Source organism: Dipteris shenzhenensis, chromosome 9, assembly GCF_047967505.1.
Source record: "Dipteris shenzhenensis isolate YYH24624 ecotype China chromosome 9, Dip_SZ_1.0, whole genome shotgun sequence".
Lineage (NCBI taxonomy): Eukaryota > Viridiplantae > Streptophyta > Polypodiopsida > Gleicheniales > Dipteridaceae > Dipteris > Dipteris shenzhenensis.
This window is the reverse complement of record NC_141604.1, coordinates 1304294-1328012: the sequence shown is the minus strand read 5'-3', so window position 1 is coordinate 1328012 and position 23719 is coordinate 1304294. Positions and strand designations below refer to the sequence as shown.

The window sequence follows — 23719 nt, the reverse complement described above, 5'->3', positions numbered from 1 at the left end:
TTCACAAAACCCATCTGCGTATCATGGATAAGATCTGGTAGAAAGGGATGCAGACGAAGGCTGATAGCTTTAGCTAGGATTTTATACAAGGTACCTAGCAAGGTAATCGGTCTCCACTAAGACACTAAATTCCTACAACCCCCTTTCGGAATCAAATGAATGAGGCCCTCCGTAAGTGAGTCTGGCATCTCACCTGAGTCCCATACACCCTGCAGGGCTGAGGTAATGTGATTCCCAATCTAATCCCAAAAAGTAATAAAAAATAAGGGGGTAAGTCCATTTGAACCAGGACACTTGCCCTTGTGAAGGGCAGAGAGAGCAGTCCTGAACTCTACGTTGGTGAAGGGTGCATCAAGTGAAACAGTCATATCCCTTGTCACCAACCCAGGTAAGTGTCACCAAATAACCACTCTAGCATCATGTGTGGCCTGCGTGTCAGGATCTGCTGCAAGAAGGGAGGCATAGAAATCGGTGGCACCCTGCAAGACGGCATCTGGATGTGTCTGAAGAACTCTGCCTGAGTCAACAAGCTGTGAGACGCTCTCCCTACTATGTCTGGGGCCAAGAGTAGAGAAGAACTGCTTGTTGACCCTACCTCCCGTCTGAGTACAAAATGACTCTTTGGCATGAAAGGCATACTCTGCTCTGTGATCTAAGAGTGACTGCTGCTGAGCCCTTGTTGTAGCAAGGCGCTCCTGAATCCAAGCATCTGTAGGCCTCTTCTGCTCCTCCCTCTGGAGGGCAGCCAACTGCTTGCGGATACCTATCTCACGCCTGAGGATATCACCCCTCCTGATACGAGCAACTGAAAGATAAAAGTCGCTACTATGAGAGAGGGCTGCCGCTAAGTCTGAAGGAGAAAGCTGCCCATCCTACAAATGAGATACCCAGGTCCTCAACACTGTCTCTGTAAGGCCCTCCTTTGCATAAAAGGAATATGGAATCTTAGCATTGGCAAAGCAGCGCCTCACCCACATAAAATCTGTCAATCCGTGCATGTATAGGCATCTGCAATCTCTTGTTCAACCAAGAAAGAAGGAGAGAATGTGGCTGAGTGTGAAAAGCATCATCGTGCCAAGCATCCCTGTCACTGTACTGAAAAAGGAAGGCATCCCACGCTACTCTCTCTAGGGAGTGAATGCCACCTTCCCTACCACCCCTTTTGTCTGAGGGCATTTCAACCATGTTGAAATCGCCCCCTATAATCCAAGCATCTGCATTATGTGACCAAGAGAGCAGTTCCTTCCAAAAAAGAATACGATCCCCTCTAGAATTGGGTGAATAAAGGTTTAAAAGACCAACCTTATGCCCACCAATGAAAAGCCCAACACAAGATTAAGGATTTGAATTAGCTAAAGTCAGGGCTGCCAAAAAGGATGGAAAATGGGCAGTTTACCGTGAATGCGTAGCACTAATCAGAGAGTTTAAATCAAAACCAAAAGACTCTTAGTCTTAAACTGAAGTATGGCTGTTTACTCTTCCATAATATCATGTAGGTACTCTAAATAATCGGGGTTGCTTTTTGCACTCCTTGGGAGCTGCCATGTGCCCTCCCTAAAGCAGATGTACTAGAGGGTTTCTTGCTGTCCCATAGACCTTTTGGTCTCTAATGGATGTTAATAGACTTTCTTTCTTTCTTTCATTCTGGTGCAGGAGTGCGAAGGAGCCCTGCGAAAGGAGGAGTGGAACCAATAACCCCCTTACCTCTGTCAAGTGTAGACATACGTGCAAGAGAAGGGGGGTGCCGCTGCATGACCTCGGCATGAATCTACATGACCTCAGCCACGACTTTGGCATTGTTCTCAAGTAAGGCACGGGTCTTTGGAGAAAGGTTCTCCCTAGGTGAGCGCTCGTGTACATGAACATGGGCAAGAGCAGTCTCATCTGCACATGGACCCAGGACAGGAATGTCTCTTGCTTGAAGAGATGGGTCCGCGGCCCATCAGTGGTAGCCTGAGGTACTGGCTCCTCAACTTTGACAGGCATCCAACGGGGGACGACCGAAGCAGGACGTGCTGACTATCTTGTCCGCACTGTAGAAGTACTAGGATGAGAGGTTGACGGTCCTGACTGTGAAGCCAAAGGTCTAGCAGTGCATGAAGTTGTGGCAACTGGTCGTGAGGAAGGTCCAGGTCGGGTGAAGCTATGAGGTGCACCCGTGAATCTTTTAGGTCTTTTCTTTTTCCTTGGGCAATCTCTGGCAAAGTGGCCAAGGGTCCTACAAATCCTACACTGATCCTGTCTTCCTGCAATCTTGACTCTCTGTCTGAAGAAGGAGCCACCTAGATGCTGAAGCATAATGTGGTCATCCGAGATGTTAGGGTCAAAGGCAATGACCCTAACACGTGGTACCCCATCGGACCTAACTGCCTCTGCTGCTGAAGTAGGCGTCTCAGGGAGAGGGGGGATCTTAATAACCACTCCAAATCCGGCTCCAATGGAATGTAGCAGTCGATGGTACACCTGAGGAAGGCCTGGAAATCTGATGAAGAGTGACGTCGTCCGGCTGTCCTCCTCGAGAGGATCAAACCCCAATGAAAAAGGGGTCAAAAAAATCATCTTAGAGCCCAATGCGAATGGGCTAGCCTGAAGCACTGTATGTGCTACCTCCGAGGAGTCAAAAACAATATGGAAGAAACCTCGCCCAAGCAAACGAACATCTGTGAAGTGCCCTGTGAGGTCTCTAGGTAGAGCGGCGAGCATCCAGTCCCTGGCCTGTAACCTGAAAGGGTGGGACCCATGGATGTGCGCAAAGAGCGATGTCGAGCTCTCCTGCTCTGTATCTTTTTTGAGCTGTTGCAACTCGTCTTTTGAGAAAGTGATGGTTTTCGCGGCCGGTGGAAGCGGGCGAGGATTGGCTGAAGGCTAGGCCATCGTCAATCAAGGTGTGAAGGCCGACTCGAACACAAAAAGCTCCGTCCGAGCAAAAGTGCTACTAGGAATGGCTAGGAAGAGGATAGAAAGAGGAAGAAGGAAGAGTAGGGGGGGGCTTGAGGGAGGTGAGAGTGAGGGCTAAGGGAGAAGGGGGTAGCGGGGAGGGAGAGGTAGGGGGTGAGGGCTAAGGGGAGAAGGGGGCAGCAGGGAGGGAGAGGGAGAGGGTGAGGGCTAAGGGGAGAAGGGGGGCAGCAGGGAGGGAGAGGGAGAGTGTGTAAGGAGGGGTGGGCGGAGAGGGAAGGTGAGGAGAGGGTAGGCGGGGAGGGAGAGAGGGCTAGGGAGGAGAGGGTAGGTGGAGAGGCTAGAGGCAGGTGGGTAGGGTGGAGAGGCTAGGGGAGTGAGGGTGGAGAGGAGAGGGTAGGCAAAGAGGGGGGCCATATGGCCGTACGGCAAAGGGGAGGGGAGCAGGGCGGGGCTGAGAGGAGAGCAAGCGAGGCTGAGAGGAGAGGGCGGCAAGGCTAAGAGGAGGTACAGGAGGGAGAGGAGAGCGCTAGGGAGGGCCGTAGGGTCGTACGGCTGAGAAGAGGGAGAAAGAAAGAAAGTTTATTAAAGTCTTCGGAAGACCGATGGGTCTATGAGACTCTGAAAATCCTGATACAACGAGCTGTGGTAGTGGAGCTACTAAACGAGCGTCCATACCAATGCAAAATGCAAAATGCAAAAAATGCAAAAAATGCAGAATGGCAGTACTAAGTCCTAAGTACAACATAGTCATGTCGATGGTCGACTATATATTAATCTCAGCATCATCATCAATATCATCATCATCCCCAGCAATAGCAAGATATCAGAATGGATGAGGCAGTGGAGGCATGAAGTCGGCAATAGAGTGCTGTCGGCCACTCAAAGGTGCGGTCTTGGCACGTCTCCTGGTCGTAGCTTTGTGTCTAACCAAGGCTACTGTGACTCCCGTCGGTCGGGCTCCAACTCTAAACAAGGAAGGGATCTCTCCAAGTGTGATCTGTGTGTCGACCCTCTGTCTGAGCTGTCGGGTCATGGGCTCTGGGTCACGGTCATGTCGAGGCCTCGTCTCGTTGGGGTCCATGTGATCTAGCTGAAAGAACTCCGTGATAGAGCTCTGAGAGGGATCAACCGAGGAAGAAGTCTGCTCCTGTCTCCGTTCTCGGAGTATCCTCTCGCGGTGTCTAAGTGCCTCATGAATGAAACCTGCCAAACACCGCTGGTCTGGGTAGGACAGGAAATGGGCTAAAATCCCATAACTATCTCTGAAGAGGAGCAGCAAAGGTCAGGGAGGAGCAGCAGCTAGGTTGTTGTAAAACACATTGTTGATGAAATTGTTATTGTTTTTAGTCCTTATAGTCTTTGTAAATCACCTCTGGTCACCATATGATGTAGGTCATGTGATATGTGTTTTCCTCCATGGTACCTCTTGCAAACATGAGAAACTAGGACCACAAAAAGGCCTTAGATTAATCCTTCTACGTGCAAGAGATATAACCATTTGGCGGGGTTTTATCCCATTTTGTAAACCTTGAGTGTTGGGCACCCTTGCTAGCATGAGATCCTAGCCATAGATTTATCCTTGACCACATGAGATGGCATGTGAAACCAGGTGACTAGATGTATCCTTTGACATAGCATGAGGCAACCCCTGAGGGGGGGCATGTTGGGATATTTGTGATCAAGGGCTTGCCCTAAGGTGCATGTGTGCATCTAGTAGCAGTCACATGTGTGTGTGTGCTATGGACCATGGCACAGGTGATGATGTAATGAAAGGCTCCTCTTAAGGAGGTGCCTATGATATAGGAGTTGCTATGATATAGAAGTGATCTCCTTTGATGTAGGAGAGGCGCCTTTGATTTAGGCCAACCTCACACACACTCTATAAAAGATAGTTACCTCTCTCACAATGAATGGAAAACTATTTTGGCTTCACCTTGTGCTCTCTTGCCTTAGTCATCATGCATCTATTCTCTTCCACCATTCCCAACAAGGCCTTCCTGAAGGCTGGTTCAACAAGGAGGATATGTACAATGAGACTCTATCATACATCAAAACAGCCACCCCTTGCATTGAATGACCATGAAAAGATTCAGATTCCACAACTTATAGTCACCACTCTAGAGGGCATGCCATAATTACAATTAACACATGGGATACACAAATCAAGATTCTTTACCAATTTTACAAGCTGAAATGGACCAACATATGGATAGTTGAAGAACTCAAACGAGCTCGATTGAACCAAAAGGCAACAGAATCGGCCAAGGTCAAGGCTGCTAGTAAGGATAAAATAGGAAGTATATTGTGAGGGCGTGGCCCTCATCAAGGAGTTTAAATCCAAACCAAAATATCCTCAGTATTAAAATGATGTCTGGCCATTTATTGTGTCAGACTACAAATTTGGAGTCGCTTTATGCACTCCTTGGGAGCTGCCTTGTTCCCTCCCTAAATAGATGTATTATCTGGTTTTGTGCTATCCCATAGACCTGCTAGTCTCTTGTGGACATTAATAGAGTTTCTTTCTTTCTTTCTTTCTTTCTCTTCTACACAGGCTGGCAGGAGATCCCACTATGCGGCAGCCAGAATTCTATGGTCTCCTGCTTTGATTTTGTGACACTTTTTTAGTAAGGCTCCAGGGCCTACCAATATGGGGGTACTATCTTATAGTCTATGGGTTAGTTCTTAATGATGTAATAGCCCATGGAAAGTGGAACTGTCCATCATTTTTTGAGATGCCTTTTGGTTGGGGTCAGGCTGTTGAACAGCCACCACTGTCTTTACAAGAAGTTGGGGCATTTTGTCTCAACTTCTTTCTTTTGAATACATATTGCACTTGAAGATTTAAAAAATTCCAGAGTATTCCTTGTGCTTTTATTATACATCTTGGAGAGGGATCATCATCTCAAGTGTTTTGAACACAGAGAAATAAATGGTGGGATTAGGCTACCGTCTTGATTATTTTCAATTCAGAAAAACTTCCATTGTTTTTTACTTGATGTCAATTTCAATATTAGAACTTGGAAAGGATTGTGAAACCAATTTATAGGAGAGAAACTAAACTGGTGAATCCTGATATGCTGTTGTTTATCATTCCAGGTTTTGGGAACAGTTGGCAAACCACTTCATGAAACAGAGATTAAAGTTGTGGATCCTGAATCTGGTGCAAACCTCCCACATGGAACAAGAGGCCTTGTCAAAGTTCGTGGCCCCCAAGTGATGAAGGGATACTACAAGGTAAATCTTTAAAAATTTTGCTTACCATTTATGTTCCAGTCTTTGGATTTATGATTTTGATAACATATTCTCAGGGCATTTGAATTTTGACAGAATAATGCAGCTACAGCTAAAGCAGTGGATGAGCAAGGGTGGCTTGATACTGGAGACCTTGGTTGGATTGTACCTGACAAAAAATTTGGTCCAGCACGATTTTGTGGTGGAACCTTGGTATTAGATGGCCGCGCTAAAGATACTATTGTGCTATCAACAGGTACATTCTTGAAAGCAACGTGTTACATATTTTTTGTTTTCAAATCTATTTGAGCATTTTCAGAGTTATTGCTGATTTATGCTTTGAGGTTGCATCCAAATATGAACAGATTCCATGTCTTTCAAATGGGAATAGAAATGACATTTCACAGAGGCCAAATGTTGATTGCTATAGTTTTATGTTTTGCTCTTCTTCTACCACCCGACAAGTCTGAATGTCTTCAGGAGGGGCAAGTATGAGTAGAACAGTACCCTAGTTAGTTTGAATCAAAATGTTCAAATCACTAGGCCAAGATGCTCTCCACCACTACGAAGCCAAAAGAAAGGAAGGTAAGGAGGAACCCTATGGGACTGATCTAAGGCCACCACTACAAAGCCAAAAGAAAGGAAGGTAAGGAGGAACCCTATGGGACTGATCTACAATATTAGGACTTCCTTAGTATGTTGCCTGAAAGGATAATTGGATTGGACTACATGAAAATAGAGCAGATATGTCCTTGATGTATATCTTGGCGAAGCCCATCCTGCTTATGGTACCCTCTAAAAAGATCCACTCGATCTTGTCAGAAGTCTTTGAAAATTCTGAAGGATTAAAGAGGCTTGGACTAATGCTATGCCTTATCTATGGCCTCCCAAAAGTGAAGGAGTTGTCTAATAAGTTGTGTTTATGATTATATCTTGTTTGAAAGTCATGGATTAGACCCGCTAGTGTTCGTTCACTGCTGATCCTTGCTGCTCCCTTGCTGCCCCCTCTCCCTCAGCCCCTCCTTCCCTCCTCCTCTCCTCTCAGTCCGCTCCCCCTTCCCCTCCTCTCGGCTCGCTCGCTCCCTCCCTACCTGCCTAGCCCTCACCCGCGCTGCTCCGCCCTCACCCGCTCGCTGCTCCGCCCTCACCCGCTTTGCTGCTCCGCCCTCACTCGCTCGCTGCTCCGTCCTCACCTGCTCGCTTCCTCCCTACCCGCCTAGCCTCGCCGCTTGCAGCTCCCTCCTCACCTGCCTAGCCTCCCCTCATACAGCTTCCCCCCCCCCCCCCGCCTAACCTCGCCGCCTGCAGCTCCCTCCCTACCCGCCTAGCCTCGCCGCCTGCAGCTCCCTCCCTACCCGCCTAGCCTCACCTGCAGCTCCCTCCCCGCCTAACTTCCCTCCCCATCCAGCCTCGCCGCCTGCAGCTTCCTCCCGCGCCCGCCTGCAGCCCTCTCCCGCACCCACTGCCTCCTCTGCCCACTGCCTCTTCCGACCCTTCGCTCCTGCTGCTCCCCCCACCCGCCTGCAGCTCTGTGTCAAACACTTCCTCTCTTGATTCTACTGCAGATCACGGGAGCAGCACCACGAATCTCCACCCAGCCATATCTCGCTGAGGCTAACAAGCAGACAGAGATCTACATTACCAATTCAACGCGAATCATCTTCTTCTCTTCTCTCACTAGCCTCAGCAAGCCCCAATTCCCTAGATAGATCTAGATGCCACATGTCATCCATATAGGGCCTTCCTAATGCAACATTTCACCCCTCTCTTGGGATGCATTAAATTCCTTGCCCCTAGGCACAATCTTTGCACTAGGCCCTTGGCCTTAGATCTACCTAGTCTGGTGCTATCAGCCCTCACCTAGCACCTTGACATTAAATCCCTCCCAATCATTTACGTGAAGCGCAAACACATATATTACAGAGATAGATCCTTTAAGGGAAATGTCGACTGATTCTTCCGAGGTCACGCTACCTCGGCTAGAGCGTAACATTCCTTCCCTCTTCAGACATCAGCGTCCTCGATGATAAAATCTGGGAACACTCTCCGCAACTGATATACGGATTCCCAGGTAGCTTCGGATAGAGGCTGACCATGCCATGCAACCAACACCGTGGGTATCTTCCGATTTCGTATTTGCATTGTTCCTCGGTCCAGGATTCTTGTTGGTTTGCGCCTTGCAATATCCTGTATCTCCTGAAACAAAACCACACCTTTGATTAGTGAGTCACCAGTATGCAAAAATTTCTTTAAGCGCAAAACATGAAAAACCGGGTGCACCTTACCCCCCTGTGGCAATTCCAATTTATAGGCTACACTGCCTATTCTCTTTAGAATTAACCACGGCCCACAGTATCGAGGTGATAACTTAGCACACTCTCCTGAAGTCAGCGACTTCGAGTGCGAAGGAACTCTGAGAAAAACTTTTTCTCCTTCCTTAAATACTCTTATAGACCGGTTTTCATCCGCATACACCTTGGCTCTATCCATAGCCTGGCGGATATTAACTCTCGCATGTGCTAGCATCTCTTGCATCTGAACTACAAAGTTCGCGGCACTAGGCACTTTCTGAGGTACTCCAACTATAGTTGGATTGGCTGGTCTATAACCATAGTTCAGCTCAAACGGACTGAACCCGGTAGAGGAATGTTTTCTATCATTGTAGGCAAACTCCAACAATGGCAACCACTTGTCCCACGTATGTTGCCTCAATGACACATATGCTCTCAGCATATCCTCTAAAGTCTGGTTGACTCTCTCCGTCTGACCATCCGTCTCAGGATGATCCTCACTACTCATTCCCAACTCAGTCCTTAGTGTCTCAAATACCGCTGTCCAAAAATGACTGGTAAATTTGACATCTCTGTCTGACATTATGGATCTAGGCAATCCATGCAGACAAAATATATGTCTAATGAACAAATCCGCTACTTGCGGGGCACTAACAGACTCTCTAGTCGGAATGAAGTGAGCCATCTTGGTTAGACGATCAACCACCACAAGGATAGAATCATACCCTCCTTGTGTCATAGGCAGCCCTACAATAAAGTCCATGGAAATACTCTCCCACTTACTTAGTGGTATTTCCAAGGGCTGTAAAAGTCCGGGTAGCTTCACCCGCTCGGCCTTGCTTACCTGACACGAGAAACACCGTGTCACATATTCATGAATATGCTTTTTCATCTTTGGCCAAAAGAAATCTCGTTTCATGAGATCATATGTCTTCTCGACCCCTGGATGTCCCGCACACGGGCTAGCATGGCATTGTCGAATGACTCTCTGCCTGAGATCATTCTGACTAGGTACTACAACCTTGCCATTTCTTTTCAGCATACCATCCCTTATGGTATATCTTGCATAAGTTTGGCCTTTTCTGGATGCCAGGTCATCCTTTTCACTTTCCCCGGGTTTTAACACATGAGCTTTAGGCCATAAGCTCTGGACAAACTCGTCCATCTTTTGAGTTTCTCTAATCTCGGTCATTAGAGCATTCTTTAATACCGTGAAACTCAGGTTGTACATAATGCGAGACAACGCATCAGCAACCTTATTGTCTTTTCCTCTTTGGTACCGAATCGTTAAATTAAACTCCTGCATGAGCTCTGCCCACCTAGCTTGGCGGCCCCTCAAGTCAGGCTATTTACTAAAATGTTTCAGAGTATCATGATCCACATCCACATAAAACTCTGAACCATACAAATAATGCCTCCATGTTTTCAAAGCATGGATAACAGCATACAACTCCAATTCATGAGTTGGCCAATTCCTTTGAGAGGGAGAAAGCTTCTTGCTTCCAAAGGCTACTGGCCTTCCCTCTTGAAGGAGAACTGCTCCTACCGCAATGCCACTAGGAACAACGGTTTCTGGGGATCAACTATTTTTAACACCGGTCCTGTGACTACAGCTTGTTTTATGGTGTTAAAACTTTCTTGTTGATTCTGTCTCCAAATAAAAGGTACTTTATCTGAGGTCAAATCAGTCAATGGCGATACTATTCCGGAATATCCTTTGATATCCCTTCTATAAAACTGGACAAATCCTAAGAATGATCGCAACAACGCGGTCAGACTCTGATGGATTGGCCAAGTTAGTATCGCAGCCACTTTCTTCGGATCCATTTCTACCCCCTGTGGAGTAATTATGAATCCTAAATATTCAAGCCTAACCATACATAGTATAGTTTTCTTTTTATTTACATAAAGACTGGCTTTCCTCAAAGTACTGAACACTACTCTTAAGTGTTCACGATGCTCAGTAATACTTTTACTGAATATTAGGATATCGTCAATAAAATGTACTACGAACTTTTCGATATACGGACGTAGTAAATCGTTCATAAGCATGACGAATGTAGCCGGAGCATTGGTAAGTCCGAAGGGCATTACCAAAAACTCATAATGACCAAACCTGCTTCTGAAAGCGGTTTTATGCACATCCTCGGCTCTAATCCGGATTTGATGGTAGCCACACTTAAGATCTATCTTACTGAAAATCACGGCTCCATGTAATGCATCTAGCAAATCATCAATCCGAGCCATCGGATACCTGTGCTTAACAGTGATATTATTCAATGCTCTGTAATCTATACAAAGGAATCTATACAGAGGCGAAACGTATCATCCTTTTTCTTCTTTAATATCACTGGCGAAGCAAAAGGTGAGAAACTTGGTTGAATCTGCCCCAACTTGAGGTATTCTTCCAGTTGTCTACGCACCTCCGCCTCTTCAGTAAAACTCATTCTATAGGGAGGTCTATTTACAGGTTCTGCCCCCGGGATCAGTTCAATCTTATGTTGAACTTTACGCTCTGGAGGTAACCCATAAGGTAGTTCATCCCTAAAACATTCAGAGAACTCCTCTGTTATAAGATTAGCCAGCTTGGCCATCTCACCACTTTGCGCAACATCAGTGCTAGCCGAAGAATCATCAACGGGCTCTACCGATGCTGTGCAAAGGAATAAAAACTCTACTTGAGCTTTTCAGATTTCCATGACGGAAACCAACGGTCCTTGAGGTATATCTTTCTCACCTCGCAAGACATAAAGCACATCATTCATCTTGAATTGATATACGTGCTTTTTCCAATCAATGGCTGGATTCTTCCTAGAATGCCACGCCATACCCAGGGCTATATCTGCATGAGCAAGCTTGCTCATTTCAAAATCAAGCTTCTTAGCATAGTCCTGAATACGAAGCTCCAACTGGGTAACCCTTTGGTCCCATACTTCAGTTGAACTTCCATCTGCCATTCTGACTGTATAGGCATAGTCAGATGGGCTTGTCTTTAATTTCAGCCTCTTCACGAGCTTGGAGTTAATCACATTGTGAGTTGACGCCGAGTCAAACAACACAATGACATCATGATTGGCCACTTGCCCTTTCATTTTAATTAACTCCGTATCATTAAAGGCCGTATATCCCGTTGCTGCGGGCTTAGATAGGATGTTATCAGGTGCACTCGTCACTAACTTAGCAACAGACACACATAACAAACAAGGTACTAACCTCTGAGAAGATCCCGCTAGCTAAATCTGCATCTCTTCCGCTCTGGGACTTCCCTGCATCTCCACGTCGCACTCTGAGATCACCATCTCAGCCATCCGACGATCTTTGTTACGTGGACAATCCTTCCACTGGTGAGGTTGAAGGCAACCAAAACATAAGCCTTCTCTCCTCGCTTTTTCCCTTTGTTCTAGATTCAAGGGAGACTTAGACCAAGCCCGGGCTGCCATTGGGGTTACTTTCCTCTTCACTCCAATGGTGGTACTTGGTTTAGGAGTTTCAGCCGGTCTCGCCTGCTTGGCTTGACCACTCGGCTGCGAACCACTCCCTCTACTAGCCCACTTCTTCTTAAACCCAGATTTCTTCGGATACCCATACTGGGTTTCGACCTGTACAAACCCACTTGGCTTGTTGCCCTTGGCATCCTCGTAGTTCAGGGCTATAGCTATTGCATCATCTAGCGTGTTCGCGTACTTAGCCCGAACTTCCATTTTTATTCGATCATTCAATCCAAATATGAAATCTTTCACTTGGATTGATTGAGGCAGGGGTTCTTCAACCTTCATTACACTCTCTCGAAACTTATCAGTGTATTATGCCACTGATAAATTTCTCTGATAAAGGTTCCTATATTGATCCCAAGCTCGGGATGCTTCGTCAGGAGGTAAGAAGTGTTTCTTGAACTCTTTTTTAAACCCCTCCCAGGTAGTGGATGCTATCCCATCTTTTTGTTGTTTAATCCACCACCGATCCGCTGCCTCACTAAACATGTGAGTGGCCTCACGGATCTTCTTGATGTCATTTCTGATTTCACAAATGGCGAACGCCTCGTCCCATTTGTGTAATCAGGTCTCAATGACATCGGAGCTACGGTCGTTCATCCGACCAGAATACTTTTCCGGTCTGTAGTTTGCAATATTTGGCACTTTAGCCTTCCTAGGCTCGACCGTATGAACGCTAGACTCCGGTTCCATTGGAGCCTTTCCCTTCTCCTCTTGAGAAGGTCTGGCAGAAATACTATGTATCGCTCTCCTAAGCTCGGACTACCCTGCATTGGCCTGTAATTGCTGCGCTAACAACTGTTGCAAGGCATCCTCCAGCAATGCAATCCTGCCAGATAAAGTGTGAGCTACTGGGCGCGATCCTTGCTGGGTCGGCCGGACTCCTGATTCACCAGGGTCCCTCCTGGAAGCACCTTCTTCTGCTTCCATTCCGTTCTATGGGTGGTTTGTTTTGCTTTGATTTTGTTTTGATTTGGGGTTTTTTTTAAATTAAAAAAAACCACCACTAGCAAATTGTATTTACAAATTGACACAATTCAGTGTACTAACAGTCTGATACAATTCCCTATACTAGGGAATTTCTGCAATCCCACATTCACACTGATCAAGCATTTAATACAGGCATATATCACAGATGGCGCTTTTTCCTATACTAGGGAAATTCCTGCAATCTGACTCTGATCGAAGCACACATGCATATGCACAGGCATAATCTGTCCCTGCTACAACATTAACGCCTCATGCAAGCTGATTACTCTTAAGATCCTGTGTATGAACGTAAAGCATCACCCCCCTTAAATCGAGGAGAAAAAAAAACAACACGAAAATAATAGAGGTCGAAGAGAGCTCCCTGGTCGTTAACGAACAGTCAATTCCAGTCAACAACCTGTCGTACTCCTGCTATCAGTCTTCAGTTACAGTTAATGTACAGGCTGCGGGCCACCAGCCTGTTCTGCCACCCCGTTCGACCAATTTGTCCGTCGAATTAGTCGGACCAATTGGTCTCCCGCTCAGTGGGATGTTGCCCGCAAGGAGGGGAAATGGGCCGTGGTCTGAGATGATAGGTTGTTTACCGGCACCCGTCGGGCTCCCACCCTTGCCCCCTAGGGGGACGGGGCCTATGAGACTTAGGTTTTCGAGACTCTAGCCTGCACCATTTGGAACTGTAATGGTACCTTATGGTCAAACCCAAGGAATTTCTCAGAATCTTACGTAGGACGAGACATAGTCTTTTACACGGAGACACACCAGAGCCGAGAGCGTCCACTACCGATAGTCAGTGGCTACACATGGGAGTCAGCCTTCGCGGATGAGACGAGGGACACAGGAGGAGTTCTAGGATCAGGCGGGGTTGCAGTATTGTACAGGTCTTCCCTCGCTGGAGCCATCTCCGTTGAGAGGAAGGATGCACACTCCTGATTCATGTGGATGCCTAAATAGACTCCTAACCTACATCGATTACATACCACTCATAGAGGACCGTGCTGCCATGATTAGTCGCACACTCCACGAAGCTACACTTCAAGTCTTTCCCCGCACCACACGGTCCACTAGACAACCACCTCTTGGTTCTGTACCCTGCAACAACTGGTACGATGTGGAGTGCAAGGCTTCTCGCCGACAACTCCGGCTTGAAACCAGGTGTCACCTCCCGAACACACCAGACAGGGTATGCAAGTATCGATGTCTCGTACGTCAGAAGAAGCATGCATTTCTTCGTTGAAATGAGGAGCTGCTGAACATCTTGTACAGCAACAATTCTGAGGAATTTTGGCGGAGATTCCTTGAGCGTAGGTCTCCATCACCCCTCACTGACACGAGAGTCTGGCACACGTATGCACGCCATCTTTACGATGTTCCACACTAACCTACTCCAGATCTCATACACACACCTCGCCCCACCACTTGCATGTTGTTCACCAGAGGGGGAGTCAAGGACGCGACATTGAAATTGCACAATGGCCGAGCTAAGGACCACGAGGGGCTATGCACTGAGTTTATCGCATATGGAATCGACACGCTATCCCCGATCCTAGCAAAGGTATTCAATGACGCCGTTTGCCTTGGCTTCCCCCGCACTTGGACACTCAACACCATCACCCCCATCCACAAGGCAGGGGATCCCATGGACCCGAGTAACTACAGGACTATCATGATTGGACACGTGATGTCCAAGATCTATGCAGCAGCCTTGGATGTGTTGGTTAGCCTGTCCGCAGAGATGAGAGGGATTAGAGCAGAGGGTCAGGCCGGTTTCAGGCGAGACCATGGGACTATGGATCACCTACTCACACTCAGGAGTGTCATAGAGGAGGCGAGATCACGGAAGGAGAGGGTATATTGCTGCTTTGTGGATTTCTGCAAAGCCTTTGACACAGTACCTCAAGCTCGACTCATCACGTGCCTACAGGCATTGGGATTTGACCAGGAGATCATCTGGGCAGTCATGGCACTTTATGAGAGTCTTAGGCCAAGTTCGGACAAGCGCAGGTTGGACAGATGAGATCTTGAGCACCTTAGGGGTCAAACAGGGTTGCCCCTTATCACCAACTCTGTTTGGCCTCTACATCGACAAGCTTGAGACTTTCATGGGGGCTCTGGAGGGACCAGTTGCTCACTTGTAGGGATCATCATCAGGATTCTTCTTTATGCAAATGACGTGGCACTCTTGTCGCCCACACCTGAGGGGCTCCAGTGACACTTGGATGCACTGTAGGCTTTTTGTTTATCCCATGATTTGGAGGTCAACCTTGGCAAGACCAAGGTCATGATCTTTAACACCTCTCGAGCAAACATGCACCGGAAGCAGTTCACTTTTGGTGGGTCACCAGTTGAGATCGTATCCTCATACACTTACTTGGGGGTCATCTTCTCCGGCCCGATCTTCACGATGAGACCAACGATGCGGGCCAGACTAAGCAGGGCATACGCCTCACTAGCTCAACTAGAGAGACAGTGCTTCCACTCCCACTTCCAGGACCCTCGGACCAAGGCTCTTCTCTTCGACTCCTTGGTTCGACCAGCCGGTATGTATGGCAGCCCTTGTTGGGGACCTGACATGCCAGATATAGAGTGGACACGGGTGGAGCGCCTGCAAATCCTTATGCTCTCACGGATGATCCGCAGGAAATCATCTGTACCACATCATATCATTCAAGCTGAGTTTGGTGCTTCTCCACTCTAGCTAGATGCATCCTTTCAGACCATCACATATCTACACTGGGTTAGATCATATGGGGACTGCACATCAGGGAGACAAAGGTTGCCATGGTTGGCTCTCGATTCCTCCATGAGGTTGGCAGCAGAGGGAGACGAGCGAGGCTGGTATGCACGGGCTCCCAGATGGTTTGTGAAACTGGGGTTTCACATCGATAGGATACCTCCAGTACAGTTTGGAGGCCCCTTCGGTACTCCCAGCCACCTTCCCGATCGGGCCACACACCAACTAGGTCATTCGAGAGGATCTGCTGCATCTACACAGCTTTAGGACTTGGTTGGAGACGAGAGAGCTTCTAGTGAAGTTGAGCTTCTATAGAGATCACTGTCTTCGTATTTAGGAGGAGGGATTCATCACACCACCGGGGTACATTGAGCTACACATGCCTCATTCACTACGGATCTCCATCGGGCAGTTTCGGGTATCATCACACCGCCTCCGCATAGAGAGCGGCAGAGTAGAGGGGATCCCTATGGAGCATCGCATATGCACATTGTGATGTTAGGAGGTTGAGTCGGAGGAGCATTTTATTTTCAGGTACCTAGTGTACTACGAGATCCGAGGTCGCTATCACTATCTCTTCAGAGACGGCTTCGGGCCCCTTTCGAGATTCCTCGCCTACCCAGATCAGAGATGCCTCGCGGCCTTCATTCACGAGGGGGTCCGACACAGAGAGTACTTACTCAGGCGACGGGGCTTGGCCACACCACTAGACACCTCTCAGAGCAGGATCACATAGTTCTTCCCATTGAGTGATATTGATCGTCTAGTCTCTAGCCGCAGATGTGATAGAGACCCCGAGCCGACGACCGCATCACGACACACGAGGCATCGAGGGGACACACAGATCACTCTGGGGAACCTGCCGTCATTGTTTAGACCCGAGACACATCCCACGGGAGTCATGGTGGCTCTGGTCTTGCGTCGAGCCTCCTCCAAGAGACCACGACACACGGCTCCCCTTGACAGATGTCAACGTCCCATCACCGGCTAGGCACTAGCCTGGGCGACATGACATATGCAGGATTCCGCTCCGCTCCGGTCTAGTCTTTTTCCTTTTCATTGTCACACCCAGATGTATTTGACTATGTATGATCAGACTTAGGACTCAGCACGGGCGATGATGCTCGTTTAGTAGCTCCACCCTTACTGTGGTTTGTATCAGGTTTTCTTTCAGTCTCATAGACCCATCAGTCTTCCAAAGACTCTAATAAAATTTCTTTCTTTCTTTCTTTCTCCCTCTCAGCCCGCCCCCTCCCCTCTCAGTCCGCTCCCCCTTCCCCTCCTCTCCCTCTTAGCCCGCCCCCTCCTCTCTCAGCCCGCTCCCCCTTGCCTCCTCTGTGCATCTGGCTCTCCAGATATGCCAGGATGCTATGCTCGCTAGAATCTCCCAAGAGGTATCCACAGAGGCATGTACAGCTGTAAAAGGAAGGTGTGGTACCACATCCAACGAACGGGACTCAATTTGATGACATCGAACCGAAATGGCCCGAGAGGAGTCAAGTCTCTCATAGAATACCTGAGGCCCTGTAAGAGAAAGCCAAGCCAGTGAGCCCCATGTCATAAAGAATGGGGAGTGGGCAAACTGACTGAAAATCCTGGCTACCCCCATCCAAATCATCCTCGCCTGTCTGCAATCCCATAAGCAATGCTGAATAGTCTTTGAAGCAAAGAGGCAACGAGGGCAAGTTGGGTCGGCTCGAACCTGGATCTCCAAAGGTTCACTGCAATCCCACCATGGATAGAGAGCCAAAAGAAGAGAGTGATCTTCCTATTCCTGTGGGATTTCCAGAGTCTCGTCCAGAAGCACCTCTACAGATCCGCAGTGATATCAAATGTCTCCCAATGAGGAACTCTGGAAGGTCTCCAACCTCTACTATTGAGCTGACATCTCCTGGCATTACTGACCGTGTAACAAAAGAAGGGGATGCTCTTCTCTCGATGCCCTGCGTCAATCCACTCCCACTCTCCGGGATCCCACTACAAATACCTGATGGGAACTCCCCCATAGAGCCAAAGCCTCCAAGACCCGGTGGAGAGTAGCCGGGGGTCTGGGTCTAGGAACCACTCTTTTTTTTTTTCCCAAAAAAGAGACTTCTATTAAGTAAGAAAGAAACCCACTAGAGCAAGCTCTGTGCGGAAATGCACCATGCTAAGCATGTAATAAAAAACTCTCCAAATGTGCCATGCTGCAATGCTAGCTAGGATCTCCCATGGAGAGTCAACCGAGGAGTGAGCAGCCCTGAAAAGAGTGGCCGGAACATCCTCTAGAGAGCACGACTCCACAAGGTGTCATCGGATGTGAAGAGCCCAAGAGGAATCAAGTCTCTCAAAAAATGCCTGGGGCCCTGAAAGAGTAAGCCAAGCCACTGGTCCCCAGGTCATATAGAAAGCTAGGTGAACAAAAGTGCTGAAAAGTCTTGCAATCCCCTTCCATATGATTCTCGCCTGTCTGCAATCCCATAGGCAGTGCTGTATTGTCTCCAAAGTAGAAAGGCAGCGAGGGCAATAAGGGCCAGTTGGACCTCCAATGGTTTACTGCTATCCCACCAGAATAGAAAGCCAAAAGAAGAGAGTGATTTTTCTATTCCGGTGGATTTTCAGAGTCTCTGCCAAAAAAGTTTCTGCAAGTCAGCAGGAATCTGAAAGTTCTCCCAATGATGAGCTCTGGTGGGCCTCCAACTCCTACAGCTGAGCTGGAATTTCCTGGCATTACTGACCGTGTAACGAAAGAAGGGGATGCCCTTCTCTCGGTGCCCTTCATCTATCCATTCCCATTCCCCAAGGTCCCACTGCAAAAACTTAATTGGGACACCTCCATAGAGCCACAGCTTCCATGAGCCAAGGGCGAGGAGAAGCGGGTCAGAATCCAAGTACCACTGTGAAAGAGAGCAATGCTCCATGAAGCCCACTATCCTGACTGGCTGAAACGATACCTCCAACAAGATATCGTCTGTGGATCTGGACAGCCTGCCCCCCGAAGAAACATCAAATACTAAGGCATCCTCATGTGGGTCAAGAAAAGCAATCACCTGTAAAGGAACTCCCAATCTGGAAAATGCCCCCATCCAGGTGGAGCAAGTAATAGGCATGTCATCTGTGTCCACCCAATCCAAGGGCAAGGCAGCATCAATCTGTTGGACTCTCCCTGCACTCCCTCTGAGATTAAGAACCATCTAGGCCTGTTGGTCTGCAGGAAGCTTCCTGAAGGCTTTCAGTGCTCCCACTGTAGATGCAGGGCCCCTCTCCCATCTTGGCCACTGCATGTAAGGAGAAGCTCCAAGTGGTCTGCCAAGCTCATCCAAAATGTTGTCATTCCACATGATAGGCTGCGTTTCAATCTCTTCACGGGTGGATGGGGGAATCCTGCGAAGAGTACTCCTAAAGCTGGCCCATGCTTTCAGGATAGCAACCATAAGAGGGGAAGAGGGAGACCTGAGGTGGGATGTGGTGAAAACCCATCTAGTACTGTGTGTCCAATCCTCTCCTGAAGTGGGCATGCGAGACTGTACGCATCTGATAAAAAAATCCTTCCAAGGCTCTTGCCCTGACATAAACCCTCTCACAACGAACTTGCAGAGTAAAGCTTTGCACTGTAGATCTGGGTCGATGATATTCAAACCCCCTTCTCTTGTAGGAAGAATCAAGGTCTCCCAAGCCACCCTAGCTATAACATCAGTTGTGCCATCTATACCACTCCATAAAAAGTTTCGTACACGCCTCTTAAGCTGAGTGATACAATCCCTAGAGTGGCACCAACAAGAGCATATAAACCATGCTGTGGCAAGAAGAACCTGGTTAAGCGGAGGCCAAGTCAAGTTTGGATGAGCTCCAGAAAAGGAGCTTTCTTCTGATGCTTTCCAACATCGGAGCAAACTGTTGTGAAGGAGAGATGCCCACCCCAACCTGGCAGCCCAAATATCTAACAGAGACGCCCCTCTGTACCCAAGTGAAGCCAATATCATTACCCCAATCCGGGGTGTCATCCTCGCAAATCCAATAGCCAATTGGATTTATGCCATTTAATGTGTGCACCTGCAGCCGTGCAAAACCTGTCCGGAAGGAAGTGAGTGTCCTGGGGGAGGCATCCAAAAAAACAGCCGTGTCATCTGCCAACTCACTATCCAGGAGCTCTTCTTCCCGGCGGACAGGAAGCCTCAGCCCATAAATATCAGCTTGAGATCTAATGTAGATACTCATAGCTTCCGCCACAAACAAAAAAAGAAAAGGGGCAAGAGGACATCCCTGGCGGACGGATCTGGAAATCTGAAACGTGTCCCCTCTTACCCCCCCAATGAGCAACTGGCTATGGGCTGATCTGTAGAGAGAGGATACTCCTCTAATCCATGCATCTGAAAAACCAAAGCGAGATAGAGTACCCTCTAAAAAATCCCAGTCTACTCTGTCGTAAGCTTTCTCAAAGTCCAAGAGTAGAATGGCCAATCTCTGGCGGCTCTGCATGGCCCATTCTGAAGCCTCCCAAAATGAGAAAATATTATAAAAAATACTTCTGCCATGCACAAACCCTGTTTGCGTCTCATGAATCAAATCTGGAAGAAAAACCTGTAGCCGCAGACTGATGGCTTTCGACAGAATCTTGTAAAAAGTGCCCAATAGAGTGATGGGTCTCCGCTGAGACACAAGATTCCTATTGCCCCCCTTTGGGATGAGATGAATGAGACCATTTGTAAGTGAGTCCGGCATCTCACTAGAGTCCCACACGCCCTGCAGGGCTGATGTAATGTGATCACCAATCTGCTCCCAAAAAGTAATAAAAAAGGAGGGGGTAAGTCCATTTGAACCTGGGCACTTACCCTTGTGAAGGGCAAGTAATCCAGTCTTGAATTCTGTATTGGTGAAAGGTGCATCCAGAGAAACATACATCTCATCCTTCACCAATACAGGGATACACTGCCAAATAACCTCTCTGGCATCATGAATGGCCTGTGTGCCTGGATCTGCATTAAGAAGGGATGCAAAAAAATCTGAAACTACACGCATGACAGCATCAAGATTTGACTGTAACACCCCGTCTGAGTCAACAAGCTGCGAAACACTATCTCTACTATGTCTAGGCCCATGAGTAGAGAAAAAGTGTTTGTTGACCCTGCCACCCATCTGAATCCAAAAGGATTCCCGTGCATGAAAGGCATATTCTGCTCTCTGATCCAACAATGTCTGCAAATGAGCCCTTGCTGCAGCAAGGCGCTCCTGAATCCAAGCATGTGTGGGCCTCTTCTACTCTTCCCTCTGAAGGGACGCTAACTGCTGGCGTATACCAATCTCACATTTGAGAATCTCATGTCTCTTAGAATCAGCGATTGTATGATAATAGTCACTAATTCCGGATAAGGCTGCAGCTACCTGAGATGGGTGGACAGCTCCACCTTGTACGTGAGAAACCCAAATCTGTAAAATATCCTCCGTGAGGCTCTCCTCTGCATAAAAAGCATCCGGAATCCTGACACTGGCAGAGCGTCCTCTCCGATGAGGCTCAAGAATCTGCAACGCCACTGGAAAATGATCTGAGGTGGAAACCCCAGTAGAAATGCATACAGATCCTCCTCTGTCAAGTGCCCAATCGTCTACATAAAATCTGTCAATCCATGCATGAATGGGCATGTGTATTCTCCTGTTCGACCAAGAGTACAGGAGTGACTGTGGCATAATATGAAAGGCATCATCCAACCAAGTGTCCCTGCCATTGAACTGAAAGAGGAAGCATCCCAGGCTGCCCTCTCCAAAGAATGAATTCCACCCTGTTTGCCTCCCTTTTTGTCTGAAGGCAACTCAACCATGTTGAAGTCGCCACCAATGATCCAAGAATCTGCATCCGCTCCCCTCTGTTGTTGGGAGCATAAGGATTGAGAAGACCAATCTTACGCGCTTCAATCAAAATAATGTTCCATTGAGCTCTAGAAGGGGAGATAATACTATGACTAGCAACCAAGGGGAGAATAGAAAGAGAGACCGAAATGCAAGTACCTCCCCTTGTGTCCATAGAAGGCGACCAGAAGGTATGTCCTGAAAGCAGTTTGCCAGACTTAGAGCAATCACTGGCATCCAGCTTGTGTTCCTGTATAAAAAGGATATCAATAGCACCTCCAGTGATGCCTGGATGAAGCTGGTTCCGGATCAGCTGCCTACGGCGACGGTGTGGAACTCCGCCTAGGCCCTGTATGTTCCAGCTGACTATCCTCATCGACAGGAGGATGCTGGATGGAAAGGCTTACCCGACCTAGTAGAGGAGACCAGCTTCCCCTGGGTCGAAACACTCCTACTAAGGGCAAGAAACTCAACAGGTGAAAGTATCTCTACACCTGCCAATGACCGAGACCCCTAAGGTGGAGGGCACAAACTCCTCATCATCCATGAAAGTCGCCGAATCTGCCAGTGCTGAAAAAGAATTTTGGCCGAGGAGTGCGAAGAAGACCTGCACTCGTGGAAGATGGAGGAAAAGGACCTGCCAGGCCTCTATCAACAGAACTGGAGCTGGGGGTTGAGGAGGCATGTTGCTGGAGTGAAGAGGAATCAGGAGCCCTCATTTGCGCCTGCACTTTCTCGGTTGTCCTAACTGTGGCAGGAACAGTCTGCAAGGAAGAAGTACATGTAGCCCCCTCGTGGTCAGAAACCAAGGGGTCAGAAACCAAAGTGATTGGGGCTGGTGGATCTAAAGGCCCCTCCTGATGTGAAACTGTAGTGTCTGGGGCTGCAGCAACATCCACCTCTGGAGTCTGGAAGGTGTCTGTCTGAACAGATCAGAAGTCTCCTCCTGAGGTAAGGGAGCCGCTCTGATAGCTCTCCATCGTGGTACTGGGTGTGCTGCGGGCATTGGACGCCCTGCTGTCCCTAGTGGTCCTGGGGTGCACGAAGCAGGGCGCCCTGTTGCTCTTGGTGGTCCTGGAGTGCGTGGTACAGGGTGCTGGGGAGGTGCAGTCGTGGTAGTACGTGAAGGAGCCGCACCAGAAGACCTCTTGGGTCTTTTTCTCTTCCTTGGGCAGTCTCTAGCAAAGTCCCCAAGGGTCGTGCAAATCCTGCACTGGTCCTGTCTACCTGAAATCTCGACTCTCTGTTGAAAGAGAGAGCCATCTGGACGCTGAAGCATAATGTGGTCATCTGGGATGTTAGGGTCAGAGACAATGATCCTAACACGAGGCACCCCGTCTGCACTGACTGCCTCTGCCGAGGAAGAAGGCATGCCAGGAAGGGAGGGGATCTCAGTGACCACTCCGAATGTGGCTCCGATAGTGGCAAGCAGTCGATGGTAGACCTAAGGAAGACTAGGAAATCTAATGAACAGTGATGTGACCTGCCTGTTCTCCTTGACCGAATCGAAGCCCAAGGTGTAGGGTAAAAAAGAAATTTCCTCCTCGAACCCAAAGCCAGGGGATTATCTTTGAGAACAAGGGCTGTGGACTTGTGGGAGTTGAAAACCACTTGGAAGAATCCACATCCCAAAAGTCGAATATCCCTGTGTTGTGGGGCGAGGTCTCCTGGTAACGCCGCTAGCATCCAGTCTCTAGCCTATGATCTGGAAGGGTGTGACCCAAAGATGCGGGCGAAAAGTGATGTGGAGCCCTCTAATTCCACATCTTTCTTGAGCTGTTGCAACTCGTCTTCTAAAAAAATGACGGTTCTCGCGGCCGGTGGAGGTGGACGGAGATTGGCTGAATGGGGATCCATTCGCCAATCTATGTGAAAAGGCCGATTCCAACACTGAAAAAGCTCCGTCCGTGAAACTACTGCCCAGGACGCCTTGAACGCGGCACAGGAAGAAGGAGAAAGAGATGGTAGGAGAGAGGGGAAGGGAAGGAGAGCATAGACTGAAGGGGGAGACGGAGGTAGGCTAAGGGGGACGCGTGGGGAGCTGAGTTAGGAAGGAAGGGGGCGGGGAGGGAGAGGGAGGTCTCCTTGGGGGGGAGAGCAGCGGGGGGTGAGGGGGCGGGGGAGGGAGGGGGGCGGGGGAGGAGAAGGGGGCGGGGGGGCTGGCGGGGGAGAGGGAGGGCGGAGGAGAAGGGGGCAGCGGGGAGGGGGGAGGGGGAGAGCAGCGGGATGGAGGGGGCGGGGGAGGAGAAGGGGGCAGGGGGGCT

At 48.6% G+C, this 23719-nt stretch overlaps 1 protein-coding gene across 1 annotated transcript in view; it reads left to right on the top strand.

Moving 5' to 3' along the window:
* Positions 1 to 23719, top strand: part of LOC147898051 (long-chain-fatty-acid--[acyl-carrier-protein] ligase AEE15, chloroplastic-like) — a 250532-nt gene that overhangs the window by 103701 nt on the left and 123112 nt on the right. The window contains exons 13-14 of the mRNA XM_087379362.1: positions 5995 to 6132; positions 6226 to 6385. Coding sequence (XP_087235488.1) covers positions 5995 to 6132; positions 6226 to 6385 — 298 coding nt within the window. The remainder of the gene's footprint in view (positions 1 to 5994; positions 6133 to 6225; positions 6386 to 23719) is intronic.